This window comes from Choloepus didactylus, chromosome 14 (genome assembly GCF_015220235.1).
Source record: "Choloepus didactylus isolate mChoDid1 chromosome 14, mChoDid1.pri, whole genome shotgun sequence".
Taxonomy (NCBI): Eukaryota; Metazoa; Chordata; class Mammalia; order Pilosa; family Megalonychidae; genus Choloepus; species Choloepus didactylus.
The window spans coordinates 77,826,626-77,842,694 of NC_051320.1; the positions used below are offsets into that span (position 1 = coordinate 77,826,626).

The window sequence follows — 16,069 nt, forward strand, 5'->3', positions numbered from 1 at the left end:
AGCCAGGTGTTTCTGTGCTGTATGCTTATTTCTACCAGAGCACTTTTATTGCAGTATCTGTTTATCTGCTCCTGTGAACTCTAGAACTCTTCATGGAAAAAGGCTGTTTTTTCTCATCTTTTTAATCCCTTAGCTTAACATTAAGGCAGAAGTTATAGGTGCACAATGATTCTTTATTACAACAGTTCACCAGCGAAAAATGATTGAATATATCTGATAGATAACATTAGAATTGTGGGGAAAACAGCTTGAAGAGATTTCCCTTTTCACTCTTACCTCTTCTATACTTTAGTCAGAGGCAAAAGAAATACTCCAGCCAGGGAGGGAAGAGCTAAAAAAACATGTCCTGGTTGCACAACCTGTCCAGAAATTTATGCAGCGTCTATCTTCACTTCCTTGGCTCCATCTTTTCACTTATTGCATTCAGTGTTGTCAGAAATTGAATGGGAGCTGGGGGAAACATGGGTATCAGGTGGCTTCTGGGTACAATCACTTCTGAGCATTGCTTTGATCGTTTTGTCAGGACACAATGGAAAATCAGCAAGACTCTCAAATTAGGTAACATGGATATAAAATCAAGCCAGATGAGACCCATACCTTCCCTCTAACACAGACATTTCAGATTTCCCTGTTGTGTTGATGGCATAATAGCCAGAATATCTGTGTATTAAAATGAAGGGTTCATTGGACCAGGAGTCAAAAAACTGGGTTCTCATCCTGTTTTTGCCACTTTCCAGCTGTATGAATTGCCCAATGTCATCTTTTTACCTCCCTTTTCTCATCTGTACAATGGGTTGGCTATACTAAAATCTGACATTCCTTTCAGCTCTCTGTTGGAATGTCTAGCTACAAAGGTTTGAGTCAGTTCTTTGAGAAGAACCCATACCCCTACCCAGTGGTTTTCCCATGCTAAATCCTTTGTTCCTACCAGGCATCTTTGGAGAACTCATACTGCTTGGAAAGCTGTGGAGCAGCTAATGTTTGGTAAAGTACGTCAGTCAACAGGATTGTTTCTAGGTTTAAAAATCCATACAGAACATAAGGGAGGCCCTGGAAGCTGGGCAAGCATTCTCCAGAACAGTCTGGTCTCTTTAAATTCTCAGATCCATTTCATTCCCTTAATCAAGCAGCTACAGGATGGGATCTATGGTACTCAGTCCATAGAGAGAAGTCCCCTTAGCTTTGTTTCTGGCTCTGGTAGAAAAAAAGTTCATCAGAGATTAGCTCACTGTGGTTCCGCAACTGAAAAAGTGGTACAAAACAGTTGTCTAAATCTTGGACAATCATACAGCTCAAACCACTGGTTAGATTCAGGTCCAGGAAGTGACCTCACATGAATTTAATTGACAGAGAAGTTTCCCAGCTCATCCAATACCTGACAAAGGTCCTCTTGCTTTTGATGAACACTGTGATCCCTGCTCCCCCATCCATCAATCCTGGGCCATAGAAGCCTAGGTATGATAGGGAAAATATTCATAAATTAAAGGAGATTGGATGTTATTAGATTGCATATGCATTTTTGAACCAGTCTTATTGCTTGTGTTAACTAGGGGGTACTACTCCTTCCCCTTCCCTGCACCCACTCTTTCTTTCTCTCCTTCCAGGGCCCACTGAGCTCATGTATCCATGTCTCCCATAGCTCCAGGTGACTTACTTCCCCCCCCCCCCAGACACCTCTTAAGTCTCCTATTTTGAACTTCACTCTTTCTATGCTTTGATATGTGAAGGATTAAGTAATCTAGATGAGGTTAAATTGCCAATATTAGATAAGATTCTAAGGTATCACATTTCCAAAATATTAATAACATTTTAATAAGGATAAGTCATGGCTATAATCTGTGTGATAATATTTTCTAACATCATAAAATCAAATTGGGTTTACATTTTGCCTTCAAGTAAACCTGGCCCTGGCCCTCTGTCCCTTGTGACCTGGGACCTTCATCATTTAAAAACTCTTGGATATCACCTACCATTACAGGCATGCATTTCCATCTCAGGAAAGGAATTTTTGCTGGGAATAAACAACTATAGCGTGTGCAGTCACTGGTACTTAAAGGTGAGAACGCCTCTCTTCCATCTCATCCTCACTTTCCTCCCTCTGCCCTTGCCCTGCATTTCTGTAATTTCTTGGCATTGTGTTTTACGAAAACATTCCTTCTACTGGATCTGTTGAGAGGGGGATGAAGATTCATTCCAATCTGGCTTCCAAATTTGTCAAGAACGAAATTGTCCCTACACACCCTCACTTCTCAGCTCTGTTGTTGGTGATCATCAAAATCACTGACAGACGTCAGCTTACAGCATCCCCATCCAACTGGATAAAATCCAAGAGGCACATTGAACAAAAATACAGCTTATTGCATTTGGAGGTCTCAGTCCTACTTTGACACTTCCAAAATGTGTGGATTTGAATAGTGGTTTTCTTTTAAAAATACCTAACATGCTCTGTTTATTCTATATGGTATCAAAATTTGTTATTATTCCTCTGGGGAAAAGAAGATAAAATTTGGAGCTTCAGTGTATTCATATGAGATTGAAATCACCAGACAGATGATTAAGGAATTGACTCAAATGTATTTGGTGGAAAAGCAGCCTTTGTAACTACCTCCCCATGTGCTTGCAGTTGTGAAATCATCCAATCAGAATGCATGGAAAGTCTGCTCCTCCTCTGGGTGAGACGGAATCCTGGTGACCTCTGGATTTTATTAACTATTCCAAGTGAATATTCACTCCCTAGCTGAAGTAGAAGCAGAGGCATGGTCAGATTGTAAACACTTAGCACAGGAAAGAATTCCAGAGCCCTAAGACTCCTAACCACCCTTTGAGAATTCACTGCCAGGTCACAATGGGATAGACAAGCAAAGAGGGGAAGTAAATATAAATTTCCTTATTGTTACTCTAGAGCATACCCTCTCCCTCTTGCTGGCTGACTACTCCTGTAGAAATTAAAAAAAAAAAAAAAAAAAAGTACAGCAGCAAAGGGACCACACCCTGACATTTTATTTCACCAAAATTTCATAGCCTACTTGGGACTAGCGAAAAATAAAATTTTAAGTCAAGTAAAATTACATTCTGGGTTGTTTTGTGGCCATTTATTCCTATGTAGCAAGTAAGAGTGAAGTGAGAAGCAATGTATTTGTTGTTTTTGATTTTGAAGATGACACACACAAAACAAACCATTATTTTGGTCAGCGTGAACTTTGTCAGGGCCAATTACTTTTGTTTCCCTAGGGAGGCTTAAATCATACATTCATAACTAGAACTTTAGCCCTTGCTGCAGATTGTCAGATTTCTTCAGCCTTTGAAAAAATACAACTTTCTCTCCCAATCTACCTTATTTTTCCTTAACATAATGATGGAACTAAGAAATTTCTACATAGGTTCTAGGTTTAGCATGTTGCAACTTGTTTAAGTAGTCCATCTAGAGTTAAATTCTTCATCCTAGTTACAACTCTAAGGGGTAGAGTCTAGAATCTAAGGGGTAAATTCTTCCATTTGTACTTTCTCTCCTTGGTCTGGATTGGATGAAAATTATAACCAATTTATTATTTGTTTATTAGAAATTGTATTTGACTCAATAAAAACTACAACTAATTTATTGTTTATTAGAAATTGTATTTGATGCCTTGGGTTCTCCATAAAAAGTTAGGATTTGGGAAATTAGGTGCTGGTATCATGGTTCCTGTTTTCCGATACCCAGTATTCAAAGTCCAGGTTGTTGATAATCTGGGTATCATTAATACTACTTTTCAGTTTCTGAAAAGGGCAATAAAATTAGAGAACAGGAAAAACCCATTCCCAAATGACTGATAACAACCCTTAAAATGCCAAATAATTTAGAAGGAAACCAATTACAAGATTTTAAACAATAGATAAACTATATGAAAGAAACAAACAGTATTGGAAATAATCAATATCAACATTATTCTCATTGTCATCAGCACTATGAGATACTATTTAGAAGCCTCCTGGGTACAATTCACATTGCTAGGCATGAGGAATTCAGAATAGAAATTGATACTTATCCTGTGAAAGCATTTAGTTAGGAAGATAAAGGCATATTTCTAGATTGGGAACAAGAGAAGCTCTCAATGGATGACCCAGTCACAAAGTGTTGTGGGAATTCAGAAAGGAGGAAAATATTGTGATGTTGTGGCCTCAGTGAGGAGACAGGACATGAGTAGTCTTTTGTTGTTTGGACTTCTCCTTCTGGGCTTCCTATGACCCATATGTTCCTATGCTTGATGGTGTCTTTGGGCTTTGTGGTATTTTTTTTTTTTTTCTCTGTTCTTAGACAAATTAATTTCAATTTTCTTATCTTCAGGGTCAGTGATGCTTTCTTCCTGCTTCAATCTGCTGTTGAATCCCTCTGTTGAATTCTTCATTTTAATTATTATGCTTTTCAATTCCAGAATTTCTATTTGGTCCATATTTATAATTTGTCACTTTATTGAAATTCTCAAGTTTTTGTTATATTATTTTCCAAATTTCACATAGTTCTTGGTCATGTTTTCCTTTAGTTTATTGATCTTACTTAAGAGAGTTGATCTAAGGTCTTTGATTAGTAATTCCAGCGAGTGTTTTCCTCCAGGATAGTTTCTGTCCAATTATTTTTTTCCTTTACTTGGCCATACTGTCCTGTTCTTTGTGTGTTTTGTAATTTTTTGTTGCTAACTGGACATGCTGAGTATGATATTGTGATAAGTCTGGCAATCTAATTCTCCCACTCTTCAGTCCTCAGGAATTTCTAAGTTTTACTTGCTAAGGGCTGGAGCTGCCCATTTTTGACTTTAAAAAATTTTTTTGAAGAGTGTAAATTCCTTGATTTTATTGTGTGGTCACTGGAGTTTCTGTTTTGTTACCTCTGTGGTCAATCAGTGAACTGATACAAATTTCACCAATAAAAAATAAATAAATTAAAATTAAAAAAGTAAAAGCCACTGTTGAGAGGGCTGAAACCAAGGCATGCATCTTAGTTGGTCCATCAGGGATCTACCAGACTGATCTCAACTTACAACTCTGACTTTTTGGAGGATGAAATTTCCTCTGCCTGCCCAGGCTGCAGCCAGCTGCTCCTGAATTGCAGGCCACTGTTTCCAAGGCCACCACTGTGGCCTGGGAAATGAGGCTGGTAGCCAGCTCATCTGTGCCCTTGTGAAAGCTTAAAAGCTGTGTGGCTTCTCCCTTCATCCCTCATTCCCATGATTGTTTTAAATGTCTGATCAGGTTGCAGTGTTACAAACTGGTTAATTCTAATCTCTTTTTCCACCTCATTCATTGTTTATGGTGGAGGGAGTAATCTGTAGAACTTCCTACTACACCATTTGTGTGTGACTCTGCCTACTTATGCAACACTTTTTATTCCTATGTCAAAATGCATAATCCTCCCTTAAACTTGATTAGTTAGGTTTCACATTATTTCATAGGGAATTCTATAATTCCCAACATAAAAGTAAAATGCCTAGGGTTAAATAATTTCCCCTTATTATATGTACAAAGTATACAATTTGCAACTTGTAATATATGATACAATATACAATTACTCTTATAAAAGTTAAAAACAATTAAATACTGTGGTACTTTGAAGCTGTTATGTCCCCCAGAAAAGGTCATGTCCTTTTAATCCATTCCTGTGGGTGCAGACCTATTGTGGGTGGGACCTTTTGATTAGGTGATTTCAATTGAGATGTGATCCTGCCCCTTCAAGGTGGGTCTTAATCCTCTGACTGGAGTCGTTTATGAGAGGATAAAACACATACAGTAGCTAAGAGATAAACTTAAGAGATGCTGAGAGACAAGGACACCCTACAGAAACTGAGAGAGGAAGCCACTGAAGCCAAAAGTTGGAAGCAATGAAACCTGGGAGAGAAGGACTAGCAGACGTCACCATGAACCTTGCTGTCTTGACAGAGGAGCCCAAGCTCGTGATAAGCAATCTTCAGCGGCATTGTCCTGTTGATGCCTTAAGTTGGACATTCTCATAGACTTAGAACTGTAAACTTTATAAGCTAATAAATCTCCATTGTAAAAGCCAACTAAGTTCTGGTATATTGCATTCTGGCAGCTTTAGCAAACCAAAATAAATATATAATATACAATTATTTAGTAAAAGTTAAATGTATATAAAATATAGAATGACTTTAGTAAAAGTTTAAAAAAATTAAATTTGAAGTTTCAGTTCTGACCCATATTCCTCATTGCTTTTTCTTTTCTCCCAACTACTGCTAATTTATTCCCCTTTATTGATATTGGAGATTAAAGCCAGCAAAGTTTTAAATCTTTTCTCACATTAAGAAGATATCTGGTACAAATACATAGTACTTCTTTAATCTCTATGGCTCTGTGGTAGTTTTGTACAAACAGCTCTTGCATGTCCTGGTTTTCTGCATTCAGTTTAATCAATATTTGAAGAAAGGTCTTTCCATTCATGTTCTAATAATAGCCTAGTCAAGCCAGTTTACCTCCTGGTGATTCAGGGGGTGCAGTCACCAGATCTGCAAGCAGCCGTATAGTCTTTTCCCTCTTCCCTTAGGAAGCAAATAATTTAATGTTTAAAAAAATTCTGGCTAGATAAATAGAATTCTTTTAGGTGAGTAGAGGATTTGGGATCGAGAGTTGTGACTTCTTATATAGGTATATCTGTTTCTATATCTATAGGTAGATAAATCTCAATTTTTTAAAAAATTAATAAAGTGAATTTATGTGATTAAACCTACCGTTTCAAAAATTGTAGGATTTATAAATAGATTCATAATGGATTACTCTTTTGTTTTAATAAATAATGAATAGGATAAAATAAATATTGTCTTATGTCATAATCTTTTTCTCTACAAAGCTCTCTGTGTTTCATTTCTGGGTGCAGAGCTTCTCCAGGAATCAATTAATATTGTCCCAATACACTGTTTCTCTCCAGATTTCTAACCAGAGTCAATGTAATAAAAAGGAAAATTATTGAGCATGTTTCTAATAATGAAAAACTTGAAAGCCATCAAAATTAGCAAGAACGTATATAAATGTCTCATTTTGTGAATTAAATAGATTTCTGAAAGATTCACTACTGGATCTTTAAGGGTATATTTAGGCCTTTACACTGGCCTGTTCAAAAAAGGTAACAAGATAAGATTTTTAGAAAGTAATTTGAAAACTTTACAGAAGAAAATTTAGAAAAACAAAAGAACAAGAATCAAACGTTGATTAAATAAATTTTAGTGTAGCCATGTAATAGACAACTAAGAAAACATTAAAAATGAGGTGGCTCTAGGTCTTGACATGGAATGATGTGCATGACTTATTGTGAAGAAGAAAAAAAACTTAAGGTTTAGAAAATTGTACTTAGTGTGAATGCCACCCTTTGAATTTTTCAGACCATAACCTTGGTATTGTCCTTGGCTGTTCTTTTTTCATGCAGAATGAAAGCCAACATCCTTAGGATGGTATTCCAGTTATGCAGTGGTTATGCAAAATACCAGAAATGGATTGACTTTTATAAAGGGGGTTTATTTGGTTACAAATTTACAGTCTGAAGGCCATGAAAATGTCCAAATTAAGGGAGCCACATGATTACCTTCACCGAAGGAAGGCCATTGGTGTCCGCAAAACCTCTGTTAGCTGGGAAGGCACGTGGCTGGCATCTGCTGATCCCAGGTTGTGTTCCAGCTCCACTCTCAGCCCTGTGCATTCTTCAAAGTGTCCCTTGTGGCTGCAGCAGCAAGCTCCTTCTGTCTGAGCTTCTTATATAGGACTCCAGTGATTTTATTAAGAGCCACCCTGAATGGGCGGGATCCATACCTCCATGGAAATAGTTTAATCAAATGGTTCACCCACGATTGATAGAGTCACATCTCCATGGGAACACTCAAAGCATTCCAACCTATTCAACACTAATACGTATGCCCCCACAAGATTGCATTAAAGAACATGGCGATTTGGGAGGACATAACACATCCAACCTGCAAGGACTTGTTGATCTTGTCTCTTATTACCTCACCTCCCACGACTGTTCTTACTCCACTCCTGCTCCAGGAGATTCCTTGCTGGTCCTAGAATACGCTAGACCACTACATTAAGGCTGCTTCATATACCCTGAATTATCTTCCACCAGATAACCTAGTGGCTAACTTTCCCACTTCCATCCTCTTTCCTCAAATGTCACCTCCTCAAGAGGCCTACTCCCCTGTTTTAAATTGCAAACCGCACTCAGCCTCATCCCTGGCACTCTCCGCTTGCCTTACCCTATTCTATTTATTCTTTATTTTTCCATTGCCTTTACTACTCCTAATATGTAGGAATTAGAAATGTATATCTCTATTCTGTGTAGATATGTAATCTGCCTATGTAGCTCTGTGTAATCTACCTATTCATTATTGTCTGTTTCTCCTTATAGAAAGTAAGCTCCATAAAAGGGTAGGCTTTATCCATTTTGTTTACTCCTATATTCCAAGTATTAGAACAGTGCCTGGCATATAGAATATACTTAGTGAATATTTATGAAATTAGTTTTTTTTTTTTTAATAATGTAGAACCAAGTCTCAGGGAGCATATCAACTGTTACTAAGAGGTTATGACTGGAAGATATGGAAGGATGGGCAGAGTTTTTAATAATTTATTCTCTGTATCTCTATAGTGTTAGAACTTTTTAACAGGTGCCACTTTTACAATAACAATGAATATCTAGAAACAAATAGAAAATGAGCCATCCTTAATTCTTTTATTCTCACTCATTCACTATTTTTCCTGTGCAACAAAATTAACTTGCAAACAAACAGATTGAAATACTTTTGCAGCTACATCTTTTTGGCCACTGGATTCTAATATACTGTTCCAAATTTCTCTTCAGCACAAAGGAAAGATTCTTGGTAATGTTTTACTATGAGTTGAAGCTAGACATGAAAATGCAGACTGGAACCTTTAGTGCCATCCTCCCCTCAGAGTGCATTTACCCTTTGGGTCTGATGAAACTACACTTCAAGTAGATATGATCCAAGAAACTGGAGGTCTCTGTGGACATATGTGAATGTTAGTTATGTATGTATTTATATTTGTGCCTCTCATCAGACTATGGATACCATCTATGGTTCTTTTATCAAAACAAGGCCAACCTTAAATGTAAGAGAAAAAGAAGTTGTAGATTGAAGGTGATATAAGAGTCTCCCTTTGGCAAAATATATTTCTATTGGCTGGTCACAGTACCCCAAATTAAAAGAGATAAAGAATTGTCTTCAAGACTCCAAAATTTATCCATATTTTCTGAAGGAGTGAACACTGGAATATATTAAAATTATACTTCATTGTGATCAAATAATTTGTTCCTTAATATGGTCTTGAAACAACAGATTACAGTGATGGTTGACTCATTTACTGAGTGCAAGAGTACATTTTTATGGGACATAGTTAGATGACAATGGATGATGACACAATAGGAGGCATCTCACCCCAGCCCCAACCTTAGAGAGCACCCTTTAAATACATTCAAATGTACTTGTTCCCATATTGGATATATTCTCAGTTCCCTGAGATATATAAAAGCATATGGTTATCTACACAGCAAGTATGATGCTTGGGAAACTTCAAGGTCAGGAAATATATAGTTATTTATGATATGGAAAGTTTTAATAAAAGGCAGTTTTCCTCCTCTTAGGCTTCTGGTACATTTGCTCTCATTCCCAGCTGAGTCTTTGAAAGGTCTGTGATTCAAGGAACGGTTACAGGAAGCTTCTCACCTTCCTGAAGCAGTTTATATGAATTTAAAAGTGGTTTCTCTCCACTCACAACTAAATAAGCTTGTCTGTTGATTTATTGCACTTTCCTCTCTTTTCCTGAAACCTCAATCTGTATAAAAATTTTTGCCTGTTTTTAATTTTCATTTCTCTGGCAAGCTGTCTTACTTTTCCTTTCCTTTCCTTTTTAACAAATGATATCTTTTCCCTTAACCCCCCAGTCACTACTGGTTTGGGTTTTTTTTTTTTTTTTTTTTTTTGTCCCAAATTGCTGCCTTAGTCTTCTTAGCTACAGTGCGATGAAAGGTCTTTCTCCAAATGTTTTGACCTCAAACCAAACCAGTGTCAGAATAAGCTGTCAAATTCCTCACACTTTTCTAGTGTTATCATAATATAGATGAAATCCAGGAAAACTGTGACCTGCATATTTAACAAATATAACTAAAAATAGAACAGCTTTAATAGTTTCAAAGTAATTAGATTTATAGAATGACAAAATCTATTGGATATTCAGAAATCTGGCAAAATCTTTGTTTCTGGTGAGTGCTGCTTAATATAAACATATATTTTCTCATATTTTTCTTAACACAAACTTTTTTTAATGAGAGGAGTTGTAGGTTTACAAAAAAATCATAGAAAACACAGTTCCCATATTTTTCTTCCTTACACCCACAGTTTTCCCCATTAGTAACATTTTGCACTAGTGAGGTAACTTTGTTACAAATGAGGGAACAGTATTATTATAATTATAATTATAGAACATAGTATACATTAAGGTTCACTGTTGTACAGTCCTATGGTTTTTAAAAAATTTTTATTCTAGCAACATATATACAATCTGAAATTTCCCCTTTTAACCACTTTCAAATATATAATTCAGTGCCGTTAATTACATTCACAATATTGTGCAACCATCAGCATTGTCCATTATGAAAACTTTTCCTTCACCCCAAACAGAAACTGTACCAATAAAGCATTAACTCCCCATTCCATATCCCCAACCTGGTCCCTGGTAACCTATATTTCAGTTTCTCACTCTATAAATTTGATTATTCTAATTTCATATCAGTAAGTTTATACAATAATTATCCTTTTGTACCTGGCTTATTTCACTCAACGTAATGTCTTTAAGGTTCATTTACTTTGTTACATATATCAGAACTTCATTCCCTTTTATGGCTGAATAATATTCCATTGTATATTAACCACATTTTATTTATCCTTTTATTTATCCATTCATTGGTTGATCGACACTTGGGTTGCTTCTGTTTTCTGGCATATGTGAATAATGCCATTGTGAACACTGGTGTGCAAATATCTGATTGGGTCCTTGCTTTCAATTCTTTAGTTATATACCTAGAAGTGAATGGATTGTTGGGTCATATGGTAATTCTATACTTAAAGTTCTGAGGAATCACCAAATTGTCTTCTACAGTGGTTGCACCATTTTACCTTATCACCGGTAATGGAGTATTCCCATTTCTCCACATCCTTTCCAACACTTGTTATTTTCTATTTTTTAAATAGTAGACATTTTAATGAGTGTGAAACGATATATCATTGTGGTTTTGATTTGAATTTCTCTAAAGGTAATGATGTTGAGCATCTCATGTGCTTTTTTTTTTTCCCCATGTGTATCTTCTTTGAAGATCTTTTGCACATTTTTAAAATTGGGTAGTTTATCTTTTTGTTGTTGAGTTGTAGGACTTCTTGATATATGCTGGATATTAAACCCTAATTGGATATGTAGTTTCCAAATATTTTATCCCATTCTTTAAGTTGTCTTTTTACTTTCATTCTGAGATCCTACAATGCACAAAACGTCTTAATTTTTGCCAAGTCTTATTTATCTGTTTTTTCTTTGGTTGCTTGTGCTTTTGTTGTAAAGTCTAAGAAACCTTTGACTAACACAAGGTCCTGAAGGTGTTTCCCTGTGTTTTCTTCTAAGAGTTTTATAGTTTTGGCTTTTATATGTAGGGCTGTGACCCATTTTGAGTTAATTTTTGTATATGGTATGAGGTAGAGGTCCGCCTTCCTTCTTTTGCACATAGATGCCCAGTTTTCCCAGCCCCATTTGTTGAAGAGACTATTCTTTCCCAGTTGAGTAGACCTGGCACCCTTGTCAAAAATCAGTTGGCGATACACGTGTTTATTTCTGAGTTCTCACTTTTATTCTATTGGGGTTACATATCTCTCCTCATGCCAGTACCATGCTGGTTTGATTTCTATGCTTTGTAATAAGTTTTAAAATAAGGACATGTGAGCCTTCCAAATCTGTTCTTTTTCAAGATATTTTTGGCTGTTCAGGACCCCTTGCCCTTCCATATGGGTTGATGATTAGCTTTTCTATTTATGCAAAGAATGCTCTTGGCATTTTGACTGGGATTGCATTGAATCTGTAAATTGTTTTAAGTAGAATTGACATCTTAAAATATTTAGTTTTCCAATCCATAAATATGGAATGTCCTTCCATTTATTTAGGTATTCTTTGACTTCTTTTAGCAATGTTTTATAGTTTCCCATGTATAAATCCTTTACATCTTGGTTAAATTTATTCTTAGATATTTGATTCTTTTAGTTGCTGTTGAAAATGGGATATTTTCTTGGTTTCATCTTCAGATTGTTCACTATTAGTGTATAGAAAAACTACTGATTTTAGGTGTTGATCTTGTATCCCACCACTATGCTGAATTCATTTGTTAGCTCTAGCAGCTTTGTTGTGGATTTTTCAGGATTTTCAATGGGATCATGCCATCTTCAAATGCGGAAGACTTAGATTCTTCCTTTCCAATTTGGATGCCTTTTATTTCTATTTCTTGCCTTATTGCTCTCTTAGAACTTCCTGTACAACATTGATTAATGGTGGTGACAGTGGGCATCCTTGTCTTCTCATCCTAGAGGGAAAGCTTTCAGTTTTTCCCCATTGAGTCTGATGTTAGCTGTGGGTTTTTCTTATATGCCATTTATCATGTTGAGAAAGTTTCCTTCTATCCCTAGCTCTCTAAGGATTTTTATTAAGATGTAGAGCTGGGTTTTTATCAAATGCCTTTTCTGTGTCAATTAAGATGATCATGTGGGTTTTTCCTTGTTCTATTAATGTGGTGCATTACTTTAATTGATTTTCTTATATTGAACTAGCCTTGCATACCTAGGGTAAATCCCACTTCATCATGGTATATAATTATTTTAATGTGCTGATATTTTGTTGAGGATTTTGCATCTGTAATCATAAGTCAAAAACTGGTCTATACTTTTCTGATTTTTTATGCTATTTTTAAATGGCTTTCTTATAAGGATGATGCTGGCCTTATAGAATAATTAGGGACCAATCCCTTCTCTTCAATTTTTTGGAAGAGTTTTAGCAGGATTGGTGTTAATTCTTCTTGGAATGATTGGTAAAATTTTCCAGTGAAGCCATCTGAAATCAGGCTTTTCTTTGTTGGGGGGGAGGGGTGGTTGATTACTTATTCAGTTTCTTCACCTGTTATTGTTCTGTTTATATCTTCTATTTCTTCTTGAGTTGGTTGGGTAGTTTGTGTGTTTCTAGGAATTTGTCCAGTTGATCTAGGATATCTGATTTGTTGGCACACAGTTGTTCATATATCCTCTTACAACCCTCTTTATTTCTGTGGAGTTGGTAGTAATGCCCCTCCTTTAATTTGTGATTTTAGTTTTTTGTTTCCTTTCCCTTTTTTTCTTTGTCAGTCTAGCTGAAGGTTTGTTAATTTTATTGATTTTTTTTCAAAGAGCCAACTTTTGGTTTTGTTGATTTTATTGTTTTTTTTTTTTTAATTTTTCTATCAGTAATACCCACTCTAATCTTTGTTATTTCCTTCCTTCTGCCCATTCTGGGTTTAGTTTGCTCTTCTTGTAGATCCTTCAGTTGTGAGGTTGGGTCTCTTATTTGAGATTTTCTTCTTTAATGGAAACATTTACCATCATACATTTCCCTCTTAGCACTGCCTTTACTGCATCCCATAAATTTGGGTATGTTGTGTTTTCAGTTTCATTTACTTTAAGGTATATCCTAATTTCCCTTGTGATTTTTTTTTTTTTTTTTTTTTTTTTTGGCTCATTGGTTATTTGAGTGTGGGGTTTAATTTCCACATATTTGTGAACTTTTCAGTTCTCCCTCTTTTATTTGTTTCTAGCTTCATTCCATTGTGGTCGGAGAAGATACATTGTAAGGCTGCAATATATATATATATTTAATTGAGGTTTGTCTTGTGACCTAGCATATGGTCTATCCTGGAAAATTATCCATATATACTAGGGAAATATGTGTATTCTGCTGCTATTGGGTGAAGTAATCCACATTTGTGTCTTAGGTCTAGGTGGTTTATAGTATAGTTCAAGTCATCTATTTCCTTATTGCTCTTCTGTCTAGATGTTTTATCCATTGTTGAATATGGCTTATTGAAGTCTCATTATTAATGTAGGTCTGTCAATTTCTTTCTTCAGATCTCAATATTCATATATTTTGGGATTCTGCCATTATGTGCATATATATTTAAATATGTTTTCTCTTCTTGTTGAATTGACCTCTTTGTCGTATATACTAATCGTTGTCCCTCACAACAGTCTTTTACTTAGTCTATTTTATCTATTAGTATAGCTACCTAAGCTTTCTTTAGTTACTATTTTCATGGAATATTTTTTTTCTATCCTTTCACTTTTAACCTGCTTGTGTGTTTGAATTTGAGTCTCATATAAACAGAATATGGTTGGGTCATGCTTTTTTATCCATTCTGCCAACTTTGCCTTTTGACTGGAGAGTTGAATACATTTACATTTAATGTAACTATGGACAATGCAGGGCTTTGTTCTGCCATTTTGCTATTTGTCTTTGTAAGTCGTATATATTTTTTGTCCCTCAATTCTTCCGTTATTGTCTACTTTAACATTTATTTGAATTTCTTATTGCACCATTTTGAGTCCTTCTCATTTTTCTCTGTATATATTTTTCACATATTTTCTTTGTGGTTACCAGGGAGCTTAAATTTAGCATCCTAAATCTAGTCATGTTTGATCTGACACCAATTTAACCTCAGTAGCATACACAAGAACTGCTCCTATATCCCTCTGTCCTCACCTTTTGGTTGAACTTTTTACAAATTATATCTTTATATATTGTGTGTCCAAACCATAGACTTACCATTATTTTTATGCATTTGCATTTTACAAGCTGTAAGAAGTAAAAAGTGGAGTTACATGCCAAATAATACACTATAACAATACTGGAATATGTAATTACCCATATGGTTACCTTTACTAGAGGCTTTTCATTTATTTATGCCACTTTGATCTATTGTCTAGTATTCTTTTATTTCAATCTGAAGAACTCACGTTAGTATTGCTTGTGGGGCATTTCTAACGGTGATTAACGGTGATCAACTCTCTCTGCTTTTGTTTATCTGGGAATGCCTTGATCTCTCCCTCCTTTTTGGAAAACAGTCTTGCTGGATGTGAAATTATTGGTTGGCATTGTTTTCTTTCAGTACTTTAAATATTTTGACCCCCTGCTTTCTTGCCACTATGGTATCTGATGAGAAATCAGCAATCGGTCTTACTGGGACTGCTTCGTAGTTGCTTTTCTCTTGCAGTTTTCAGAACTAACTCCATGCCCTTGGCATTCTACATTTTACTACTGTTTATCTGGGTATGGTGCTCTAAGACTTTAACCTGTTTGGCATGTGTTTTTCCTCCTGTATGTGCATATTAATGTCATTTGTTACATTTGGGAAGTTTTTTGCCCTTACATCTTTGAAAATTCCTTTTACCCTGTGCCGATTTGGGTGTATTATGTTCCCCCAAATGCCATGTTCTTTAATGCAGTCTTGTGGCAGCAGATGCATTAGGTTGGAATCCTTTGATTGAGTGTTCCCATGGAGATGTGATTTAGTCAACTGTGAGTGAAACATTTGATTGGATTATTTCCATGGAGATATGGGCCCCACCCATTCAGGGCGGGTCTTGATTTAATCGCTGGAGTCCTATAAAAGAGCTCACAAACAGAAGGACCTCAGAGCAGCTGAGAGTGACATTTTGGAGAGCAGCTGAGAGAGGAGCTGGAACACAAACCAGGATCAGCAGACACCAGCCACATGCCCTCCCAGCTAACAGAGATTTTCTGGATGCCATTGGTCTTCCTTCGGTGAAGGTATGCTCATGTTGACACCTTAATTTGGACATTTTCATGGCCTTCAAAAGACTGTAAATTTGTAACCAAATAAACCCCCTTTATAAAAGCCAATTCATTTCTGGTAGTTTGCATAATGGCGGCATTAACAAACTGGAACAGATTTTTAGCAAACCGCAACTTGCCCCTTTCTCTCTTGCTTCACTTTCTGGGA

At 36.0% G+C, this 16,069-nt stretch overlaps 1 protein-coding gene across 1 annotated transcript in view; it reads right to left on the bottom strand.

The window, feature by feature from the left end:
* The window catches only part of LOC119508883 (calcyphosin-2-like), a 55,025-nt gene extending 49,077 nt beyond the window's left edge, over window positions 1-5,948 (bottom strand). Inside the window, exons 1-2 of the mRNA XM_037802608.1 lie at window positions 5,895-5,948; window positions 3,697-3,756 (exon numbers count right to left, since the gene is read on the bottom strand). Of these exons, the coding sequence (XP_037658536.1) occupies window positions 3,697-3,756; window positions 5,895-5,948 (114 nt within the window). The remainder of the gene's footprint in view (window positions 1-3,696; window positions 3,757-5,894) is intronic.
* Window positions 5,949-16,069: the final 10,121 nt, after the last annotated feature.